The following is a 23,975-nucleotide window of genomic DNA, read 5'->3' on the forward strand; positions in this document are numbered from 1 at the left end:
ATACAAAGGTTAAAAGAAGACGGGTATTTAAGCTTCATATCTCAGCCGAAGCCTACACGATGGATCACGAGGGGATACCACGCTTGGCATTGCCTTGTTTGAACTGTAAAATGTGTGCACTAGTCTGAATAATCACCCATAATTAGGCCCATGTTAACTGATCCATCTTAAAGGTAAGGTAATGGGTTCGTTGATCCCTTTTATTCAAAAAAGCTCTTTCCAGGTGAATATCATAATAATATAGACAAAAGGAAGGATGTGGGGAAAGCAACAAATGGTGCAAAATATGACATATAGAAAACAAAATGGTAATGTGAACATTCGTGTGACAGCAACTCAGACGATACATAAAAAAATCAGAGTAATGAAGAAAAAAAGTTGTTTTCCCAATATACGTGTACCTGCAGTGTTGGTGTACGAGGCGCGTTTATGTTTTTTTGTTATTTTACTTAATATGAAAAGTTGACAAAAAATAATATTTTACTTGTTATAGTAAATCCTGAGCCTGTAATATATAGCTACTCTTCTTGTTCCATTTGAATTAATAGAAACAACGCTGTCGCCTTTCTTGTTTTCATAGAATCATATATGAGCTCCATGTTTTATGAACGTTTTTCTGAACTGTCGTATCAGACTGACCAGTGCATATCACGCATGGCACTTTAAATGTATTTTAGCGCGAAAACTAACTTACATTTACCTTGATTTATTGCCGTCGTAGTTCCATCTTGTCGCCTTCGTACTTTTATTCCATGGCAACACGACGGGATTACGAGGTCTTCACAAAGTCGTGTTGCCATCGTAAGACCTTCGGGTAGCTTTGTGATTCATTCGTGTAGACATCGTAATGTCAAAACTGCCCGATGGAAACGATGGAAACACAAATGCAATACGATGTTCAAAGATGCATTCCCGGTGATATTACGATGGTGAGGATTGTGATACGAACTCAATACGAACCCTCAACATCGGACGCACCTTTGGGGATTTTTTAACATGTTAAAAAATTTAGAACCCTTCCCAAAGTTGTCCCCGAAGACTAGAAAAAGTGGCCGATGGTTAAAGATGGCACTCCGAATAGCCCGATCTGGATACGATCAGTCCCGATTTTGAGAATTTCCATAATCGTGTTACCATCGGCGTAAAAATCGGGACAGTGTGACGCGGGCATACATGAATACGCGGAAATGTATTGATATTGTGTGAAAACTTAAAGGGGCACTAGATGCATTAAAATTCAAAGTATGATTTGTTTTTGTTCAATCAATAATAAAAGTGAAATAGTGAAATGATAATTCGCTTTTAGCAGCCAAAATGGTTCAATTTTGTCAAATAAAGCTAAATAATATTGATAATGACTGATTCACTTGCAAGTGAAATAGTCGACCTCATTAAATCCGTATTCATGTGAACTTCAATTTAAACCCTTGCTAGAGATGAACAACGCATGCTTTGTACGTGTACTGTTTATTTAAAGGAAAAATGTCAACATTGAAAGTGAAACAAAGGGAAATCATTTGATGACTGATTCGATCCACTTTAACTCTTTCTTCTACGTGTAAAAACGACCAGAAACGTATATTTTTAATCTATAAAATAAAATTAAACTGAAATATAAAAATTAAAATGCACGTGTTGGCTTAATCTATTTATATCTAATCATTAGGATATTTATGTTTACATCACTTATATGGTCATCTGAGGTAAACTCAATATTCAATTAGATGAAGTCTAGATTAAATACACACGAAACGAAACTAGATATTATTGACCCTATGTTCTGTACACTTGTTGCCTTCGTACTTTTATTCCATGGCAACACGACGGGAATACGAGGTCTTCACAAAGTCGTGTTGCCATCGTAAGACCTTCGGGTAGCTTCGTGATTCATTCGTGTAGACATCGTAATGTCAAAACTGCCCGATGGAAACGATGGAAACACGAATGCAATACGATGTTCAAAGATGCATTCCCGGTGAAATTACGATGGTGAGGATGGTGATACGAACTCAATACGAACCCTCAACATCGGACGCACCTTTGGGGATTTTTTAACATGTTAAAAAATTTAGAACCCTTCCCAAAGTTGTCCCTGAAGGCTAGAAAAAGTGGCCGATGGTTAAAGATGGTTAAAGATGGCACTCCGAATAGCCCGATCTGGATACGATCAGTCCCGTTTTTGAGAATTTTCATAATCGTGTTACCATCAGCGTAAAAATCGGGACAGTGTGACGCGGGCATACATGAATACGCGGAAATGTATTGATATTGTGTGAAAACTTAAAGGGGCACTAGATGCATTAAAATTCAAAGTATGATTTGTTTTTGTTCAATCAATAATAAAAGTGAAATAGTGAAATGATAATTCGCTTTTAGCAGCCAAAATGGTTCAATTTTGTCAAATAAAGCTAAATAATATTGATAATGACTGAATCACTTGCAAGTGAAATAGTCGACCTCATTAAATCCGTATTCATGTGAACTCCAATTTAAACCCTTGCTAGAGATGAACAACGCATGCTTTGTACGTGTACTGTTTATTTAAAGGAAAAATGTCAACATTGAAAGTGAAACAAAGTGAAATCATTTGATGACTGATTCGATCCACTTTAACTCTTTCTTCTACGTGTAAAAACGACCAGAAACGTATATTTTTAATCTATAAAATAAAATTAAACTGAAATATAAAAATTCAAATGCACGTGTTGGCTTAATCTATTTATATCTAATCATTAGGATATTTATGTTTACATCACTTATATGGTCATCTGAGGTAAACTCAATATTCAATTAGATGAAGTCTAGATTAAATACACACGAAACGAAACTAGATATTATTGACCCTATGTTCTGTACACTTGTTGCCTTCGTACTTTTATTCCTTGGCAACACGACGGGAATACGAGGTCTTCACAAAGTCGTGTTGCCATCGTAAGACCTTCGGGTAGCTTCGTGATTCATTCGTGTAGACATCGTAATGTCAAAACTGCCCGATGGAAACGATGGAAACACGAATGCAATACGATGTTCAAAGATGCATTCCCGGTGAAATTACGATGGTGAGGATGGTGATACGAACTCAATACGAACCCTCAACATCGGACGCACCTTTGGGGATTGTTTAACATGTTAAAAAATTTAGAACCCTTCCCAAAATTGTCCCCGAAGGCTAGAAAAAGTGGCCGATGGTTAAAGATGGTTAAAGATGGCACTCCGAATAGCCCGATCTGGATACGATCAGTCCCGTTTTTGAGAATTTTCATAATCGTGTTACCATCGGCGTAAAAATCGGGACAGTGTGACGCGGGCATACATGAATACGCGGAAATGTATTGATATTGTGTGAAAACTTAAAGGGGCACTAGATGCATTAAAATTTAAAGTATGATTTGTTTTTGTTCAATCAATAATAAAAGTGAAATAGTGAAATGATAATTCGCTTTTAGCAGCCAAAATGGTTCAATTTTGTCAAATAAAGCTAAATAATATTGATAATGACTGATTCACTTGCAAGTGAAATAGTCGACCTCATTAAATCCGTATTCATGTGAACTTCAATTTTAACCCTTGCTAGAGATGAACAACGCATTCTTTGTACGTGTACTGTTTATTTAAAGGAAAAATGTCAACATTGAAAGTGAAACAAAGGGAAATCATTTGATGACTGATTCGATCCACTTTAACTCTTTCTTCTACGTGTAAAAACGACCAGAAACGTATATTTTTAATCTATAAAATAAAAATAAACTGAAATATAAAAATTCAAATGCACGTGTTGGCTTAATCTATATATATCTAATCATTAGGATATTTATGTTTACATCACTTATATGGTCATCTGAGGTAAACTCAATATTCAATTAGATGAAGTCTAGATTAAATACACACGAAACGAAACTAGATATTATTGACCCTATGTTCTGTAAACTGCTTATTTCACACTTTTGATACTTTGGATAAATGTTTTACATTGTTATAAATAAAATATGAAAATTTTAGTCAAACCGGTGACCATGAATTTGACAGCTAGTGCCCCTTTAATAAACCGCAACATTAAAATAATCATTAATTACAATAAAAGGCACTCATGGTATATGCTAATAATTTAGGCACATGATTCAATAAATTGTAGATTCAGATAACGTTTGTCTTGTCAATCAACTTTGATGTCAAAGTCAAAATTGGAATCATTCCATTTAAAAATTGTTTATAGAAAACCTTCAATTTATCTTCTTTCCCAAAACTCGAATTATAATAGGATAAAAATATTGTGAAGTCAAAGTAGAATTTTACCGAAAGTTTACTTAATCACATACAAATTTTCTAGCACAACAGATAATTAACCTTACTAAATGATAATATACATGGTGTCTTCCTGTTTTCGGAGATATCATTATAGACATCTGAAAAACTCACAGTACAGTAGTTTATTATTACGAGATTTTGTCAGTTTCCGTATCATCTCATCTTTTATGTTTATATCAAGTAACATTTTAGAAACTTTCCGGTTTCCTATTTTCGGAGATATAAATGATAAATTCTCAGGTTTTGACTAAAATACTAATTTTAAAACATGAAGTTTGTCAGATTCAAAAAATCTAAATTAAATAAACACGACTGAACAGACAGAGCCAAATACTCTCCTTCGAAATAAGATGTGCTAATGCTGAAATAGATGCATACCAAATATCATAAATTTATTTACCTGGCATAATCACAACTGTAGGGGCAGAGCCAAATACTCTCCTTGGAAATGAGATGTACTAATGCTTAAACAAATGCATACCAACTATCATAGAATTCTTTAACTGACATAATCACATCTTTCGGGGAAGAGCCAAGTAATCTCCTTGGAAATGAGATTTGCTAATGATTTAACAAATGCATACAAAATATCATAGATTTCTTTAACTGACATAATCACAAATTTACGCTGAAAACAACATGTCCAAATTGCGCCTCCTCTACTTTAAAAAAAAAACCAACAGTATTGATACTCTTGAGGTAAAAGAACTGTTATGGTAAAGTGGCTCTACTCTACAAACAAGGAATATGTTACTAGAAATATTGATCCACTTGAGAAAGAAGAGTTAACTCTAGAGAAACTGTACTCTATGGTGCAATCATTTTTACTAAAATTACTGACACTCTTGAATCCAAAAGAGGTAGGGAATATCGATAGGGATAAGACATACACACACACAAAGTGTCAGTAATAATTGTATTATATATTATTATCATATTTCGAGAATAAACTCTGTAGGATAAATTTATTGCAACTAATCTGTTTACAATGTGTGAAGAAGTTGGTGTGTGTTGATATATTTCCCTGTTATGCAAAGAAAAACCAACATGTTATTCACGTCAAATAACTTAAATAATGTGTTAAAGACTAAACAATGGAATAGTATACCTAAGTTTGTAATTTCGACCAAACTTGTATATATTCATTTTCCATATTTCATTTTTTAACATGTTCACAATAGAATAGACCAGGGGAATTATGAAACTTGATTAATACTGACATGACAATCAAGAGTTCCTCAGTCGATGCATAACTAAATATGTTACGTAATAATACTGTTTTTAGAAGAACTAAGACATGCTTAAAAAATGCAAAAATAAATAAATATTTAACAAAAACCGAACCCTGAGGAAAATTCTAGTTGGCAAGTCCCTAGGCAAATGACAAAATCAAAAGCTCAAAAATACATCAAACGGATGGAAAACAACTGTCATATTTCTGACTTGGTACAGGCATTTTCCTATCTAGAAATGGTGGATTAAACCTGGGTTTGTTTAGCTAGCTAAATCTCTCGCATGTATCACATTCGCACAAAATTCTATTATATACTTTTAAGAAGGTAGACATTAATTAATTGATGATTGCAATGTTAAAACTATCTGCACCAATTATGAGTTATACAACAATTGTTTCTCTAATAAAAAAAAGTTTACTCTGCATCTATAGTCAATAAATAAACTCATCAAAGATACCAGGCGTTAAATGTATTTCAATATGCAATAATATAGTCACTGACCGTTAAATTGCATTAAGTCACACCTACCACTTTAAAATTCGTAATGAAAAATATACAAACTTCCGATTGCTCTTGTTCTCATTTGGTAACATTTGATGGGGAAAAAATATTTGTTTTCATAAGTGCTTATTGTTGACATTCTACTTTAAAATCATACACACTCGTTCAACAGACTGAAGTTTGAAAGTGTATCATTTGGTATCCACTAAAGTAAGAGACATTTTATAGGGTGAACAGGTAGACGCAGTGTTAGAGATTTTTTAAAACAAAACGTAGACACAAAATGAGTATACAATAGTTTTATAATACTAAAGTACAGTATATAAACACAACAATGGTGGATCTACTTGGGCATACTAACGATATTATGATTCGCACGAGACGTTTTCTAAACCTTGTATCGGTATGATATGAAGTAAATACGCTTTTTCAGTCTATGACTATGTATGTATCCGTTTAGGATAAAATTTGTAATGAATTGCTCTTGCATTTCATCAAAATATAGAAGTCAGTCATGTAGATATAACAATGTAATTCATCTTACCTTTTCTTTAATAACGAAAAACTATTTAACTTTATGTATCATGTTGTCGGTTACTGTAATCCGGGATGCTATATATCGACTGCGCATGTTTACAAGGAAATATTAAACTCGTATTTTCCCAATTACTGATAATAAATAACGATTTCACAGTAATGTATCTACATGTATACAAACACAGCCTTTTGTTGTTTTATATACTCAATACGACCGTATGGTTGCCTTTAATTGCTTTCATCCACTTCATTTGAACTTTTATGGATAGTTGTCCCATTGGCAATCATACATCATCCCCTTATGTTAAACAACTTTCATCTTTTACTGTAATGATGTTGATTTCAATATTGGGTTTCACTTCTTATTTTAGTGTTTGTGTCTTCTGTCTCCGATGCATTTATCATAATGTCCGTGCTTTTCCTATTGCAATGTTTTATAGAACTATCCCTTAGAAGAAAAGTAAAAAAAAAATACGGACTTCCTTTGTTTTCGATAAACATTATAAAGATGTCATTTCCGATTCAATAGATTTTGACGTATTGAATTTTAAACCTGACTCTTTTTTGTTATCTATTAATCATGTGTTTCTTTGTCTAATATGCTCCCCTATTTATTTGTATTGTAGTCCTGCAATATTATGTTGTCATTTCAATGTTATATTTAACTTTGCCATTAAAGTAAGAGGTTTGTCATGCCACAAAACCAGGTTCAACCCACCATTTTTATTCCCCTTTGAAAATGTCCTGTACCAAGTCAGGAAGATTGCCATTGTTATATTATTGTTCGTTTCTGTGTGTGTTGCATTTTAATGTTGTGTCGTTTGTTTTCATTTATTTTTTAGATATTAAGATAAGACGTGGCACGGTACTCGTCTATCCCAAATTCATGTATTTGGTTTTGATGTTATATGTGTTATTCTCGTGGGATTTTGTCTGATGCGTGGTCCTTTTCTGTGTGTGTTGCGTTTCGGTGTTGTGTCGTTGTTCTCCTCTTATATTTAATGCGTTTCCCTCGGTTTTAGTTTTTTACCCCGATTTTGTTTTTTGTCCATGGATTTATGAGTTTTGAACAGCGGTATACTACTGTTGCCTTTATTTATCTTTTACTTGTACGACATTCGTGTAACATAAAATTATTGACTAGCCCATTTATGAAAAATAAGTTACTAAGGAACAAAGAGTAGACATCACAATTGATAGCTTTCAAAATTCCCATCATTTGAAAAGTTTCTCAAAGAGAAAATAACAGAATCAATCACAACATCGAGTGTGTTATTTTTTTCTTTCTTTGAGGAGTCTGAACTCATCAGTTATTGAAGGAGAAAAATGCTGCTACTAAAATTGAGAATGGAAATGGGGAATGTGTCAAAGAGACAACAACACAACCATAGCAAAAACAACAGAAGAAGGTAATCAACAGGTCTTCAATGTAGCGAGAAATTCCCGCACCCGGAGGCGTCCTTCAGCCGGCCACTAAACAAATATATACTAGTTCCGTGATTATGAACGTCATGCTAATTTTCAAATTGTACACAAGAAACTAAAATAAAAATAATACAAGACTTAAAAAGGCCAAAGGCTCCTGACTTGGGACAGGCGCAAAAATGCATCGGAGTTAAACATGTTTTTGCTATATGTTTACAAAAGCAACAAAATAAAATCTTTTAAGATACCAGACATATAATTTTGTATGCCAGATGCGCGTTTCGTCTACAAAGACTAATTTGTTACGCTGGAATCAGAAAGTTTAAAGGGTAAATAAAGTACGAAGTTGATGAGCAATGAGTTCCAAATTGGGACGTTAAAATCACCCCTTCGTATATTTTATGGACGCGATCACGGGTTAGTTTACCATTATGGGCTATACTTTTCACTGACACATCACTATCAGTATCACTGATATGTTCCTAATATCGTAACTACAATCCCGTCCTTTTTTCAAAAATGTGACATTCCGAATTAGAATTCTTATCGAGTTTGTTCAAAACATGAACAACACGACGGATGACACATGTGGAGCAGGATCTGCTTACCAATCAGGAGCACATGAGATCACCCTAAGTTTATGGTTTGGATTGTGTTGGTTAGTCTTTTTCTATGTTAAGTTCTGTGTACTATTTTTTGCCTGTTTGTCTTTTTCTTTTTTAGTTATGACGTTATCAGTTTATTTTTTACTTATAAGTTTGAATGTTCTTTTTAGTATCGTGAGCCTCTTTTACTAAGCGTCCTTAGAAATATACCCAAACGTATCCGATAAGTTAAATAGTGTGCATCTTGACCGGCATTATATTTCCTACTTACTTTCTCCTTAAATCATTTACGCAGTAGCGAGGCTCCGAGGTAAACGCAAAAAAGAAGAATAAATACGATGACAGAAAGGGACAGTGTGCTAATATACTTATTGCAAGTTTAAAAGTTTCAGGAGTTGTACACATAGTATCAATGATGGTTTTTATCGCTATTTTGTGCAGTTTTCGTTTGATCTTTATTGTGTGATAGTTTTCATATCATGCAACTCGCTTGAGATGGACAAATTATCGCTAGAAACTCAGCAGGTACGTGGCATTGCTAACGAAATTAACATGAAATTGACAACGTCGTCATAAGAAAATTAGCGATAAACAGATTATCATTGGTCATCTTAACTCGATTGCCTTTCTCGTTTTTTTGCCGTCCCGGCTCAAACGAGAAAATCAATCTCGTTGAGATGATCAATGATAATCTATAAGTATTGAAATAATATTGAAGAATATTTTCCATCGCGTTGTATCATGCACTTGTAATCTTTTAAATCCGATATATACAAATTCAATATACTGATCGTATTAATTCGGTAATATTCATGTATACCCACCATTTTTGTATTAAAATGTCCTGCAAGTCAGGGAAATGGCCATTGTTATATTATAATAGTTTGTTTCTGTGAGTGTTACATTTTAATGTTGTGTTTCTGTTTCGTTGTAGTTCTCTTATATTTGATGGGTTTCCCTCAGTTTGAGTTTGTAACCCGGATTTGTGTTTTTCTCAATCGATTTATGAATTTCCAACAGCGGTAAACTACTGTTGCCTTTATTTATACACCAACTTATACATAATTAACGTAAAATATGCATTCACATCTGCAACGTTATATTGAATTTGTCCATCAGACGAATAGATTGCTGTGATCACATTGAAAACATTGAAGAACACCACAATTATTGTAAGAAAAAAAATATATCTACTTTATTTGCCTTATAACTAAAAGATAGTCAGCCAATTAAGCGGACAATGATTTGCGAATCTCTTTAGTGTCATAATAATGAATAGGATTTAAATACAAATCACATGCGTTTCTGGCGAAACTTTCAGTGTATTTATCTTAATTTGATTTGCCTGGGAATTAACCTTAAACCCAACAATTTGAAAGCCCATGATGTTTAATAAATACATACTTATGAACAATGAGAATCACCAAAAACCAATATACCCATAACAGAACAGCAATCCGAACAAATAGCAATTTCGCTATTTGTCCGGCAATAATATAATGATGACGATAGAACATCGTGTTTCGAAGGAGATCGATGAAGCATGAGTAGTTTTAAAATATATTTTCCAACATCGTTTTATAAAACAGAACTCATTTAAATAAAAAAGTATACATTTGATTCAGATTTTTTTTTATTCGAAAGGAATTTCGGGAATGGGGGTGGGGACAAAAATGATTCTCTCTTTTGTTGTTCTGCCTATGAATTTCCTTTCAGGTAAATAGTCGGACCAATGATAATGGGCTTCATTAGACTCTATGATTCCAAAAGATCCTGAATTTATTGTGTCTGTGTAGTTTGGTTTAAGTAATGTCCACAAATGATTATGCACGATTCTTCATTTAAATTGTTCGGCGATTTTTAATTCATAGGAAAATTAGAGAAAAGGGTAGGCACGTGTAACATGTCCTTAAAAGTAGGATATCATAATGTATTTCAAGCCCCCAATTTTTACTATAGTTATAAACCAATTTTCAAAGAATTCTGTAACCCTGCAGCTGATTCTGATATAAGAAGTAAATCATCTGCGTGCAATAAACTATTAAGGAACTGAGATCCAAGTGATACAGGACAACATGAAGTATCAAATAACTTAGTTATGTCATTAATAAATACATTAAAAAGACTTGGACTAAATTTGTCGCCCAGTAACACACCAACACTAGATGACAAAACCTCTGAGAGTGAAGAATTGTCTAATTTAACTATGAGCTCTTTATTGCTATACATGGATTTCAGTAAGGATAAAAAAAAATCCACCCACCCATGCTTTATTAGACAATGAAATTACTATATTGAATACAGACAACATTTTGCCTTTCAATAGGCTCAGACAAGAGGCCACAGAAGGATCTCTGATATTTGTTAAAAATTATACATCCCGCACAAGCAAACGGACGTCCAACTTTGGCAAGGATTAACTGCCAGTAGAAGACCAAAATTACCACATATATTTTCCCACTTGAATTCTATAATCAAAAATCAAAAACTCACTGGACCTTCCATTTCAAATTGCAAGCGTTGAACTATTTGACATATTGGACCTCCCTAAGACTATTTTTCCGCACGCGACATTATATTTCGCGGCATTTCAAACGCAGCTATTGGATTGGATGATTTTGAAAATACCTCGGTAGTTGCAACGCGCCGTTTTACCTATTGTAAAATAAGGTTACGGTCAGTGATGAACATAGCCGCTTTTCATTTTAGAATATTAGTAAACGTTTAACACCCGTATGGTTATGTTTCCTCTTCCTTTTTTTTTAACAATAGTTGATGTATCTCCGGCATTTGTTGTCTGTTGTCGTTATAATAAAACACTTACTGACTGGAAATAGTACATTTATTGTCGCCTCAGCTATGCCTCAGGCCAATAGTGGCACTTCGAGGGACAATAAACTTACTATTCCACTGGGAGTATGCCATTTGAGCCGATTTTAAAAATGTTCATTCTTTCATTTGCGCCGATTTATATTACAGGTTAGTTCCTACAGGTAAATTCACATTCTGGTACAGGATTGTGTAAATGTTCGTAAATGTCGCCAACGTCGCCAACATTTACGAAATCATTACTATTAGCCAACGTCGCCAACGTCGCCACCATTTATGAACTCAATACTGTTCGCCAATGTCGCCAACGTCGCCAACATTTATGAACTCAATACTGTTCGCCAACGTCGCCAACATTTATGAACTGAATACTGTTCGCCAACGTCGCCAACATTTATGAAACATTACTGTTCGCCAACGTCGCCAACGTCGCCAACATTTATGAACTCAATACTGTTCGCCAACGTCGCCAACTTCGCCATCATTTATGAACTGAATACTGTTCGCCAACGTCGCCAACATTTATGAAACATTACTGTTCACCAACGTCGCCCACGTCGCCAACATTTACAAACTCATTACTGTTCGCCAACGTCGCCAACATTTATGAAACATCACTGTTTAGCAATGTCGCCTACGTTGCCAACATTTACAAACTGTACTGTTCGCCAACATCGCCAACATTTATGAAACATTACTGTTTGCCAACATCGCCAACATTTATGAACTCATAACTGTTCGCCAATGTCGCCAACATTTACAAAACTTAATACTGTTCGCCAACATTTACAAATTCATTCAAATATCGCCAGCGTCGCTAACATTGCTAGTATTTATGTAGTCATTACTATTCGCAAACATTTACAAACTAATACTGTTCGCTTGGTTGCAAACATTCAGGAAAACATTACTGCTTGCCATGCAATGTGTATATGTAATATTTGCCAACTTACTGAAGTTTGCCAATTTAGCCGAGTTCGCCAATATTTATTTTTGTATGTTTTATTCACCCAATATATCCAACATTATTTCTGAAGTTCTGTTTGCACAGTTTGCAAAAAATATTTTTACGTTTTGTTTAGTATGTTTGTAAACATTAAATTTAGATATAAAAATACATGTATTATTATAGGTAACAATTTTATGGCGAAAAATTAAATTCGGATTGTATCCGTCCTTGTTTCTGGAAATACACATGTTGTCAACATCCGTTTTCTCTAACTTTTCCTGGAAATATTGACCGCTAACCGTTTACTGAGTCTTAATTTTAAAATAATAGGTGATATAGAACATTATAATGCTGTGAAATGGTATACAGTATGTTCCTTATTTTTTGTAAGTTTTAAACATTAAATACCGACTAAAAAAAGGGATTACATTTTAGTTTAAAAGTGATTAGGCCCTAACGTTACATGTAAATGACAAATGTCCATGACCGGCATGTTTCAACTTATAAATAAGAATGTGAGACGTATTCCGTTTTACTACTATTACTATCAGAACACTTAGGGACAAATTAAGACATTTTTAAAAGGGGTTCCAATTGTTACGCTTAACTTTTGCGTTTTGAAGCCAGACACTTATTTTTTTGAAAATTTTAGTTGGATTATAAACAGTATAATACAATATTGTATTATATGTCTCTGGTTGGATTATATTGGCTTGTAGAGAAGAATTTTACAAGCCCGAGAGCAATTTTACAATCAATGCTGTAGGACTTGTGGATAAACATTAAGACTGGGGTTCCCAACCTAGGGTAAAAGGGGGGAGGGTCCAACACAGGCACTCGTCTTAGAAAAAATCCTTACCTACATGTATACATATATATATAGGATTTTTTTTTTGAGATGAGTGCCTGTGGGGTCAAACTTGATGTTTCCATTTAAATGCATAGTTATATATATTAAGGCATTTAAAGAGGATTTTTTTTTGCACTATTTTAATTTTTAAAGCCCAAAATGTTGATAGTTGAAATTTTTGAATTTTAACGTCAAAATTTTACACGCAAAGATGAGTATAGACCTTACCTTATTGTATATAATATACATGCTATTGTTATGAAACTTTGTAATTAGTGCTATAATTTATTAAGCTTTGGTCATACCAAGTTCTTTTAAAATTTTACAACTCTTTATATTCTATTAGGTTTGAGACCACAATTGTCGTCTCTTGATTTTCGTTGTTTACAAATATAGTCCCTAGTGTTTTACAGTCGGTTACTTGCCATTAATTTTTATATGCCTTCCAAAATAATTTTTCCATGTTTAATGCCTCAAATTGCAAGTAGGGGGGTTGAATTACACTAAAAATTAGCACTTTGGAAGCTGTGAAAAGATTTCAAGACGCCAGAAACATGAAATTGTCCATGTTTGGAGTTAGAGCCAATGAAGTTTTCTATAATTTTTCTATAATTTGTCACAAAAATAGTACAACACACTGTAAAAGTTTCTTTGAGAAAGCGCAGGTGGGATTTTTTTTATTTTCATTTTTGTTTTAAAAGAAATGCACTGCAAAATAAGTGTGGTCTTGGACATAATGGGACTATTAACTGATTAAAAATGCAGTCATGCTCATTAACTGTTCTATTTACTATTAATTATTAATAATAAAATTTAAGGTATAATACTTTTATTTGAGATAATAAATGAGATTTTTGTGAGTTTATACAGTATTTATATTATGCCCTATATACATGGTATGCCGCAATGATATACATGTAAAAGGGTGGTAAAGGGTTATTTTTTTTAACGTTTTCGGCCTTTTTATTTTCCGTAAATTTCGTGTTTTGATGTTTTCATTTCTCCTTTTTTCGTGTTTGGCTTGATTTGCCTGCTTTGTGTTTCCCCTTATTTTTTTTCCGTGTTTCGTGTTTGTGCTATTAATTTCTCTTGCATGTCCCGCATTTGGTTAAAAAGTGTGGAATATAGTGTAATATCTTCTGAAATTTGTGTAATCTAATAGTAATTGATGTACTGTTTTACTTTTGCAAAATTTATTGTATGAATGAAGTCTATCAAATTACTATCAATAATATTTTATTTTCAAATAATTAAGATGCAAGTAGCAGATGCTAAAAGTTGACTGCAAGGTTTGTATGTTCATTAATAAAGGCTGCATGATCTTGAAGAACGACTCAATAATTACTTTTGGTACTTTTTTCTTTAATATATACAGCTATTTTTGTCATGCTTTATTTTTTCCGACCTTTATTTTTCGTGCAACGTTTTTGAGATTTTTATTTCATGTGTTTGCGTGTTTAATACCCCCTTTACTACCCTCATGTAACAGGTAAAAATCAAATAATTTTATTTAATCTTTCTGACGACAATTTTTTTAGGGTAGTAATCAACCTAACACCACAGAAACAACTTTCTTTGCATTTATAACTGTTACCATTTATAACATTTTTTATATGAAAGCATATTGTGAAGCTGAACCTGCTTTTGATTGAAGATTTTTTTTAACATATATATCTTTGGAGTTTCATAGCACCATTTTATTTTTTATTAAATTTATTTTGAGAGTTATGGCCTTAACTTAAAAATCGAATTCTTGGTGTACTTTGATATACCGAATTTAACTGTTAAATTAAATTTTTAATTTTAGGTCCGGTTTTTAATTTGGTTGAAAGGGATAAACAAAAAGTATACAACAAAAATTATCAGCAAGACCATTTAAAATTATTGGTGGATCCAGGGGAGGGTTACAGGGTTGGAACCCCCCATTTTTTTTGGCGGATTAATGCATTTGAATGAGGACATAAAGTTGGAACCCCCCTTTGTTTTGTGTTGGGAACCTCCCTTTTAAAATGGCTGGATACTCCCCTGAAAATAATTTGTATGCCCCATTTATGGGCATTATGTTTTTTGGACTGTGCGATCGTTTGTTTATTTGTTTCTCTTTAGGTAAAAGGTTTGGTTATAATAGTTTTAGATGAAATTGTATTGCAATTAACTTTGAACACAAGTTTCTTATGATATGATCTTTTTAATTTTAATGCCAAATTAAGAGTTTTTATTTTAATTTCACGGTCCACTGAACAGTTTAAGTTTAAAGTATTGGTTTGTTTCTTTAATCAGCATCAGTTTTGCAAATTAGTTTTACTCACTGTTTTTGTTATTTGTGAAGATTTGATGTTTGTTTTTTTATTATATCATTGCAAGTTACAAAGAAGTTTGAATTTTGTTTCAGTCTAATGATTTAGGGCAGGGTTATGGTCCTTAGACTTTTGAAAATTCACTGAAATAATCAGTTTTCCTCACCTTTTTTGTTATTTTTGAATATATGGATTTGATAATTAGTATATAACTTTATCATACCAAGTAACAGTTAAAGTTTAAATTTTGATTTTGTTTGATAATTTTGTGCAGAGTAATGGTTGTTGGGCTTAGAAAATTATCGGAAATAATCTTTTAAACACTTTTTTGTCATGCTTAAATACATTAACTTGACTTTTGTTTTAAGGTTTACAATTACAAGTTATAAATCAAATTACAATTTTGTTTCAATACAATGATTTTTTTAAATCGTAGGGGATTTTGCATTGCCATGCAATACTCACAGAATGCTTGTTTTACGCCCATTTATGGGACATACAGTCAGGGGTACTACTTGTACAAGTTATCTTTATTTACTTTAAGAAGTAAAAAAAATACACCTTATCGCTATTTGTCCGCCATTTTTGGATATTACACAGGTTCCCGTAAAATTTTGACGTCATAAAACAAAATATCTGACGCCACAATGGAAAAGTGATTGTTGTATGCGTCAAAAGGTCGAGCGGCCAGGTCGGCCGGCTGAGTAGGCTAATAGTGATAAGGGGTTGAAGTCATAAAACTTTGCTCAGTGCTCGGAGCACAAAAATCATGCTCGAAACCTGAAATCCAGCATTTTGATTGGTTGATCCTTGAGTCTGAGTACGTGCTCGAAAATTTTATGACCACAAGACAAGATGTATATACACATATAAGTAAATAAATAATGTTTGAATAATCTCCCCTTAATTTTCTTTAAAATTTACTTGTATAAGCAAATTTTTCTTACAATCCCAGAAAAGTTATTAAGTTTTGTGGTGTAAATTCATGCCTTTTATGATTTTTTCCATGCTGCTGATTTTTTTTTATTAGAGTTTAATGTTTCATCTTATTAATTGAACAAAGAAACTGATTGGGCAAAGATCTTTTAAAGGTATTTGGGCAAGGCCTAAACAAATTGCTTCTTGGGGGCTTGTAAATGAGCAGTGTTTTGACGATAACAGACAAATGGGATTTTAATTGTCTATGAAATTACACTTAAGGTGGTACCTTACACTACAGGGAGATAACTCTGTAAAATCAGCTTTACGTTTTATTTATGTTGTGTTGTAAAGGGAATATTAAGCTTCTCAGTGATTAAAATTGGTGTTTGTTAAACTGCTATATAACCAGTGTAATTTTTCTGATAAAACAGTTGGTTCAAAATTTTTGATACTTTTATATTTTTGTTAAAGGGTCAAAGTGAATACTTTGTCAAAATTTTATGAAAATTAAACGAGCCAAATTAATTTTAGTGAAAGTGTTGGGTACCACCTTAAATGATTAGTAAAGACATTTGTAAAGGGCAGATAATTTAAAATTTTATTAGAGTAAAGAAATCATAAGAATTCAATACAGAAGATAGGATGACTTTTTTCTTTAAAATACAAGTAAAAATATCTTAATGTTTAAGGGACATAACTCGACTGACATATTATGGTATATTGTTAAAAGTTTGTTTTTATGTTTGTTTTGTTCGTTTTTAAAATGTTTGACATTAACTTAAAAACGCTTTAACCAATATGAAAAGAACTTTGGTGAATTATTTTTATATATATATATATTGCCATGAGTTGTTTTTTTTTTATAATAATATACCTGATTTTCCGTTTCCTACTTTTATTTATTAAAAAAGGGGAGATTATCCAGTTTATGGACTATAACCTTAAAAATAGTTTTACCAACTTGCAAGAAACTGTGGTGAATTGTTTGATTTTATGAGCTTCCTTTTGATTTTTATACATTTTATACTATACCTTTTTTGATTTATGGGGATTTATTTTATACAAAAAGGGTGATTTTTAAGTTTTTCGGGCAGTTACTGAAAAATGCTTTTTAGCTCACCTGGCCCAAAGGGCCAAGTGAGCTTTTCTCATCACTTGGCGTCCGGCGTCCGTCCGGCGTTAGCTTTTACAAAAATCTTCTCCTCTGAAACTACTGGGCCAAATCAAACCAAACTTGGCCACAATCATCATTGGGGTATCTAGTTTAAAAAATGTGTGGCGTGACCCGGTCATCCAACCAAGATGGCCGCCACGGCTAAAAATAGAACATAGGGGTAAAATGCAGTTTTTGGCTTATAACTCAAAAACCAAAGCATTTAGAGGAAATCTGACATGAGGTAAAAATTGTTTATCAGGTCAAGATCTATCTGCCCTGAAATTTTCAGATGAATCGGTTAAACCTGTTGTTGGATTGCTGCCCCTGAATTGGTAATTTTGAGGAAATTTTGCTGTTTTTGGTTATTATCTTGAATATTATTATAGATAGAGATAAACTGTAAACAGTAATAATGTTCAGCAAAGTTAGATTTACAAATAAGTCAACATGACCGAAATGGTCAGTTGACCCCTTTAGGAGTTATTGCCCTTTATAGTCAATTTTTAACCATTTTTCATAAATCTTAAGTAATCTTTTACAAAAATCTTCTCCTCTGAAACTAGTGAGCCAAATTAATCCAAACTTGGCCACAATCATCTTTGGGGTATCTAGTTTAAAAAATGTGTGGCGTGACCCGGTCAACCAACCAAGATGGCCGCAAGGCTAAAAATAGAACATAGGGGTAAAATGCAGTTTTTGGCTTATAACTCAAAAACCAAAGCATTTTGAGGAAATTTGACATGGGATAAAAATGTTTATCAGGTCAATATCTATCTGCCCTGAAATTTTCAGATGAATTGGACAATCGGTTGTTGGCTTGCTGCCCTCCAATTGGTAATTTTAAAGAAATTTTGCTGTTTTTGGTTATTATCTTGAATACTATTATAGATAGAGATAAACTGTAAACAGCAATAATGTTCAGTAAGATCTACAAATAAGTCAACATGAACTAAATGGTCAATTGACCCCTTAAGGAGTTATTGCCCTTATAGTCAATTTTTAACAATTTTCATTAATTCGGTAAATTTATGTAAATTTTTACCAAATATTTTTCTCTGTTACTAATGGGCAAGGTTCATTATAGATATAATTGTAAGAAGCAAGAACGTTCAGTAAAGTAAGAACTTCAAACACATCACCATCACCAAAATACAATTTTGTCATGAATCCATTTGTGTCCTTTGTTTAATATGCACATAGACCAAGGTGAGCGACACAGGCTCTTTAGAGCCTCTAGTTGCATTTTTTTAAACTTTATATTTATTGATGTAAGCTTTCTTATACATTTTATACTATACCTTTTTTGATTTATGGGGATTTATTTTATACAAAAAGGGTGATTTTTAAGTTTTCGGACAGTTACTGAAAAATGCTTTTTGCATTTTTTTAAACTTTACATTTATTGATGTAAGCTTTCTTTTGGTTTTTATAAATTGAAGATTTTACCCTTATGAGTAATTGTAAGATTTTATTTATAAAAAGAGTTGATTTTCAGGTTTTGGACAGTATCCTTAAAGTGCATAAAGAAGTTTTTATAAAGATTTGATGACTGATTTTTATTTATTATTATTAAGATAACCTTTTTTTAGTTTTTTTTATAAATTTTCTTATGAAATGTTGAAAAGTTATTGAACTTTATTTTTTTTATAGTTGATATAGTGTGTTTGTGTTATGTTATATAACTTTTGATGAACTTCTTTGTACCATTGTAATTTTATGGTGTTTAAGAAATAAAAAATCTTGAAGTTTTGACAAAAGATTTACAAAGTATTGCCCAACAGCATACTTAGTATTGCCCCACAGCATACTTAGTATTGCAACTGCACTGTGTATTGCACAACAGCAAGAAATCTTTAGTTGAATATAAATTTAATTTATATAATTACTATATAAAATTGTCTATTTACATGGTTTACTTTACAAAGATGTAATCTGAAACTTGTAGGTAAAATTTTACCAGACATGGCTACAATTATAATTGGAATATGTATTTTTTTGTAAAATATGTTTTTTGAGCCTGTCCGCCTGACAATCAAGATGGCAGACATGGTAAAAAAAAGTACACAGTGTAAAATGCAAATTTTGTCTTATTATCTAGTTATTAACTGTAATGAATTGAGATATTCTGACAAGATCAATGTTGGAGAGTAAGTGTTCTGAGTCTGTAGAATATGCACTTAGACTAAGGTCAACAGCACAGGCTCTTTAAAGCCTATAGTTATTTTAAAGTTCAAGAATTGAATGCTTTTTACATTTTATTTTTATACAGATATATAATGTTACGAAGTTATAAATGTTTGTCATATGTACATGTTATTGACCTTATTTTTATTGTTGAGTTTCTGCTTTTTATTTTTAAAGCACTTGTTACATTTTATAATGATGTTTAAATGGGTGTTAGCAGGCTGATAAGTGTTTTTTAAAGATTTTTGTATTCCTTTTTGGAAACTATTTATGGGCTATAGCTATTTACTCATAAAAAATGTAGCACTATTTAGTTTCTGGATAGGTTGCAATTGTTCAACTTGATTAAACTATTACTTTTTAGAGATGGTATTAGATTTGCATGAATTTTTTATTTCACAAAAGATGGTCAAGTATATATTCCTTATATTTTTAAGTATTGATTGTCATTATGAGTTTTTTATTTATTCTTGTTTTTATATGTTTTTTTAATGATTGAATGTTGGCAATTTTAAGGCAAACAAGTGGTACTTGTTTGAAAGACTCTTTAATAAACTGTAGAAACAGGGGTACTTGTTAAAACCATTTGGAAGTTGTGGAATTTGGCTAACAGGATTATGGGATTATTTAAGAAAAAAAAAGAAGATGTGGTATAATGATTGCCAATGAGACATCTTTCCACAAGAGACCAAAATGCCACAGACATTAACAACTTAAGGTCACCGTACAGCCTTAACAATGAGCAAAGCCCATAACGCATACTCAGCTTTAAAAGGCCCTGATGAGACAATGTAAAACAATTGAAACGAGAAAACTAAAGTCCTTATTTATTTTAAAAAATAAAAGAAAATATATCTATATACCGATATTCCTTCTGAATAACTAGGTTTTGTTAGCTTTAATTAGGAATGACAACATTTTTGTGTTTTGTATAGTATATTACCATAAAAGGTTTGTTATCAAATACCTTATTGTCCTGAACATTACATATAAAAAGTTTGCATGTTGATTTATTTTTGAATTATGTCTTTGTATCAATGATGAAATTTAGTTAATGTAATGACTGGTTTGTGATAATGAAAACCCTGGTGTAATAATTTTTTAGTAATAGAGATTTTTTTTATTTGAACTAAATGCAGTGTTACAAACACAAGCGAAAATAAGAAGATGTTATATTTAAATAACATTAAATATATTTTTAGTTGGCACCTTCATTATGTTTAGATAGTATGCAAACAGTGGTACTAAAACAGGGGTACTGTTTAGAATGTTGGCGACGTTAGCGAACAGGGGTACTGGTCAGAATATTGGCAACGTTGGCGAACAAGGGTACTGGTAAGAATGTTGGCAAACAGGGGTACTGTTCAGAATGTTGGCGACGTTGGCGACGTTGGCGAACAAGGTTACCATTCAGAATGTTGGCGACATTGGCGAACAGGGATACTGGTAAGAATGTTGGCGACGTTGGCGACGATGGCGAACAGGGGTACTGGTTAGAATGTTGGCGACGTTGGCGAACAGGGGTACTGGTTAGAATGTTGGCGACGTTGGCGAACAGGGGTACTGGTTAGAATGTTGGCGACGTTGGCGACGTTGGCGAACAGGGGTACTGGTTAGAATGTTGGCGACGTTGGCGACGTTGGCGAACAGGGGTACTGGTTAGAATGTTGGCGACGTTGGCGACGTTGGCGAACAGGGGTACTGGTTAGAATGTTGGCGACGTTGGCGATGTTGGCGAACAGGGGTACTGGTTAGAATGTTGGCGACGTTGGCAAACAGGGGTACTGGTTAGAATGTTGGCGACGTTGGCGAACAGGGGTACTGGTTAGAATGTTGGCGACGTTTGCGACATTGGCGAACAGGGGTACTGGTTAGAATGTTGGCGACGTTGGCGAAGTTGGCGAACAGGGGTACTGTTCAAAATGTTGGCGACGTTGGCGACGTTGGCGACGTTGGCGAACAGGGTACTGTTCAGAATGTTGGCGACGTTGGCGACATTTACGAACATTTCCCCAATCCTGTTCATACATTTACATGTAAATTCCAGGGATTGTAAAGAAAGCCAATTTATATAAAAAAAAAAAGCTAGAATACTATATTTTAGACCTACCTTTAACAAGCAACTAAAGATACACTTAATATAGGAAGTACAACCCAATTTGTCTGCTATGCAAACTTGAGGAAGAAAACCTTCAACACTTTCAAACTAGATGTCCATCTCTGGAAGGGGTCCCATTAAAATTTTCAAAAATAGACGGTTACATTAGGCCGATTGTTTACTGCAGAAAACTAGACGTAGGTTCTACACTTTCAAACGGCAGTAATTTCTTAAATGCGGTTGAATCAATTTCTGGAAATTTGTGTGATAAATTATATCAACCGAGGTTAACTCAGAGCTATATAAATATTCAGCATTAACTTTTCGCAATACTTTTCAGAGTTCAAAACAGTTATATAGAATAAGATGTTATGATTGATAATTCATAACATTTGTACAACTGTCTAACGAGAGAGGTCCTTGTTAAATGTTATATGAAAAATAAGAGTTGGCACTAATACCACCTCTTCTTATAAATATTCACCTGTTATTAACCTCTAATTTACCTGTAAAAAAATGGGCGCAAATGAAAAAGAAAATGGGCGCAAATGAAAGAAAAAATTGGCGCAAATGAAATGCAGATCGGCGCAAATGCAAAACGCCGATTCCACTCATACCCAGGCATTAAGTATACAATATTTATCCAAAAAGCATATAGAATGATTGAGATGCATTTATCAAAATAAATATACTATTAAATTGAGAATGGAAAATAGGAATATGTCAAAGAAACACTGTGACAACCCGACCAAAGAGCAGACAGCAGGAGAAGTCTATCAATGTGTCTTCAACGCATCGAGAAATTACTGCACCCAGAGGTGGGCCTCGGTTGGCCCCTCAAAATAAAAAAAAGTGTACTAGTTCAGTGAAAATGGATGTCATACTAAACTTTAAAACTCACAGATGAACTGATATTAAAAAAAACATGCAAGATCAACAAAGGCATATTTACTGAATACGTTTATCAACTGCATTTATGGCCTGTCCCAAGTCGGGAGCCTCTGGCCTTTGTTATTTTAATATATATATATTATTGTTAATTAAAGTCCAATTTAAACCGGATGCTCCGCAGGGCTCAGCTTTATACGACCGCAGAAGTCGAACCCTGAACGCTTGGGGCAAGTATGGACACAACATTCAAGCTGGATATAGCTCTGAATTTGGATTGTGATTAAATAGTTGACACAGCATAGGTTTCTGACACATAGTCCGGCGGCTTTGTGAAAAATTATTGTGCACATCCTGCTACAAGCATGAAATTTGACATAGACCTTCCTCAACTATTACTCTTTTATTTCAGATAGGGAGGCATTTGAAAAAAGGCACTGGCTACGGTTACATGGAAATGTAACAATAATAAAAATATTATTGTTACATAGGAGACTAAATGCCGGAATGCAAAGTCGGGTAAGGAACCGATTAATTACGAATGTAACAATAATTACTGAGGCTACGGTTACATGGCGTTATTGTTACATGAAAAACATCAATCATTAAACTTAAATCTTGTATAGTTATAACTTTTGTTGCCTTAATCTTGCATATGTACGAAATAATACTTGAAATAATGATAAATAATAAATATTATCGTTAACAAATGGTGTTTAAATTGTTTTTTCTAACGTATAAATGGTTTTGGTGTTTTAAAGATACTCTTCCTCTTTTTGTACTTATGTCTGTTGATGGAAACGGCGAGAGCGAGGTTATAGCATTCTGGATAGTTTCTGACGAATCTCGAGAAACTATAAAAGAAATAACGCAACTCTTCAAAAAGTACAAAGAAAACTGGTCCAAAATACGATGTGTAATGAGTGACAAAGACATGATCGAGAGAGACGTCATTAGGGAAGAAATACCAAATGTACCCTTACTAATATGTCTTTTCCATGTACTAAGAACTTTCAAGAGAGAAGTGACTACTGAGAAGCTTGGAATTTCAAAAGACGAACGTATTTTGGCTCTTGAATTGCTTCAAAAGATGGCATATGCTAGGACCGAAGACAGCTACTCAGAATTTTATCGTGAACTTAAAGACACTAATCTTGAGTCAGTTATTAGGTACTTTGACAAGAAGTTTGTATAG

The 23,975-nt window shown here is 33.2% G+C and overlaps 2 protein-coding genes across 2 annotated transcripts in view; one reads left to right on the forward strand and one right to left on the reverse strand.

Annotated features, from left to right (window-relative positions):
* Window positions 1-6,662, reverse strand: part of LOC134684253 (uncharacterized) — a 52,713-nt gene extending 46,051 nt beyond the window's left edge. The window contains exon 1 of the mRNA XM_063543514.1: window positions 6,586-6,662. The gene's annotated coding sequence lies outside the window, so the exon portion shown is untranslated. The remainder of the gene's footprint in view (window positions 1-6,585) is intronic.
* A 16,902-nt stretch (window positions 6,663-23,564) lies between these two features.
* Window positions 23,565-23,975, forward strand: LOC134683527 (uncharacterized). Its single transcript, XM_063542837.1, has one exon. The coding sequence runs from the start codon at window positions 23,565-23,567 to the stop codon at window positions 23,973-23,975; it is 411 nt and encodes a 136-aa protein (XP_063398907.1).

The sequence above is a fragment of the Mytilus trossulus genome, chromosome 9 (genome assembly GCF_036588685.1).
Source record: "Mytilus trossulus isolate FHL-02 chromosome 9, PNRI_Mtr1.1.1.hap1, whole genome shotgun sequence".
NCBI classification, from domain to species: Eukaryota; Metazoa; Mollusca; class Bivalvia; order Mytilida; family Mytilidae; genus Mytilus; species Mytilus trossulus.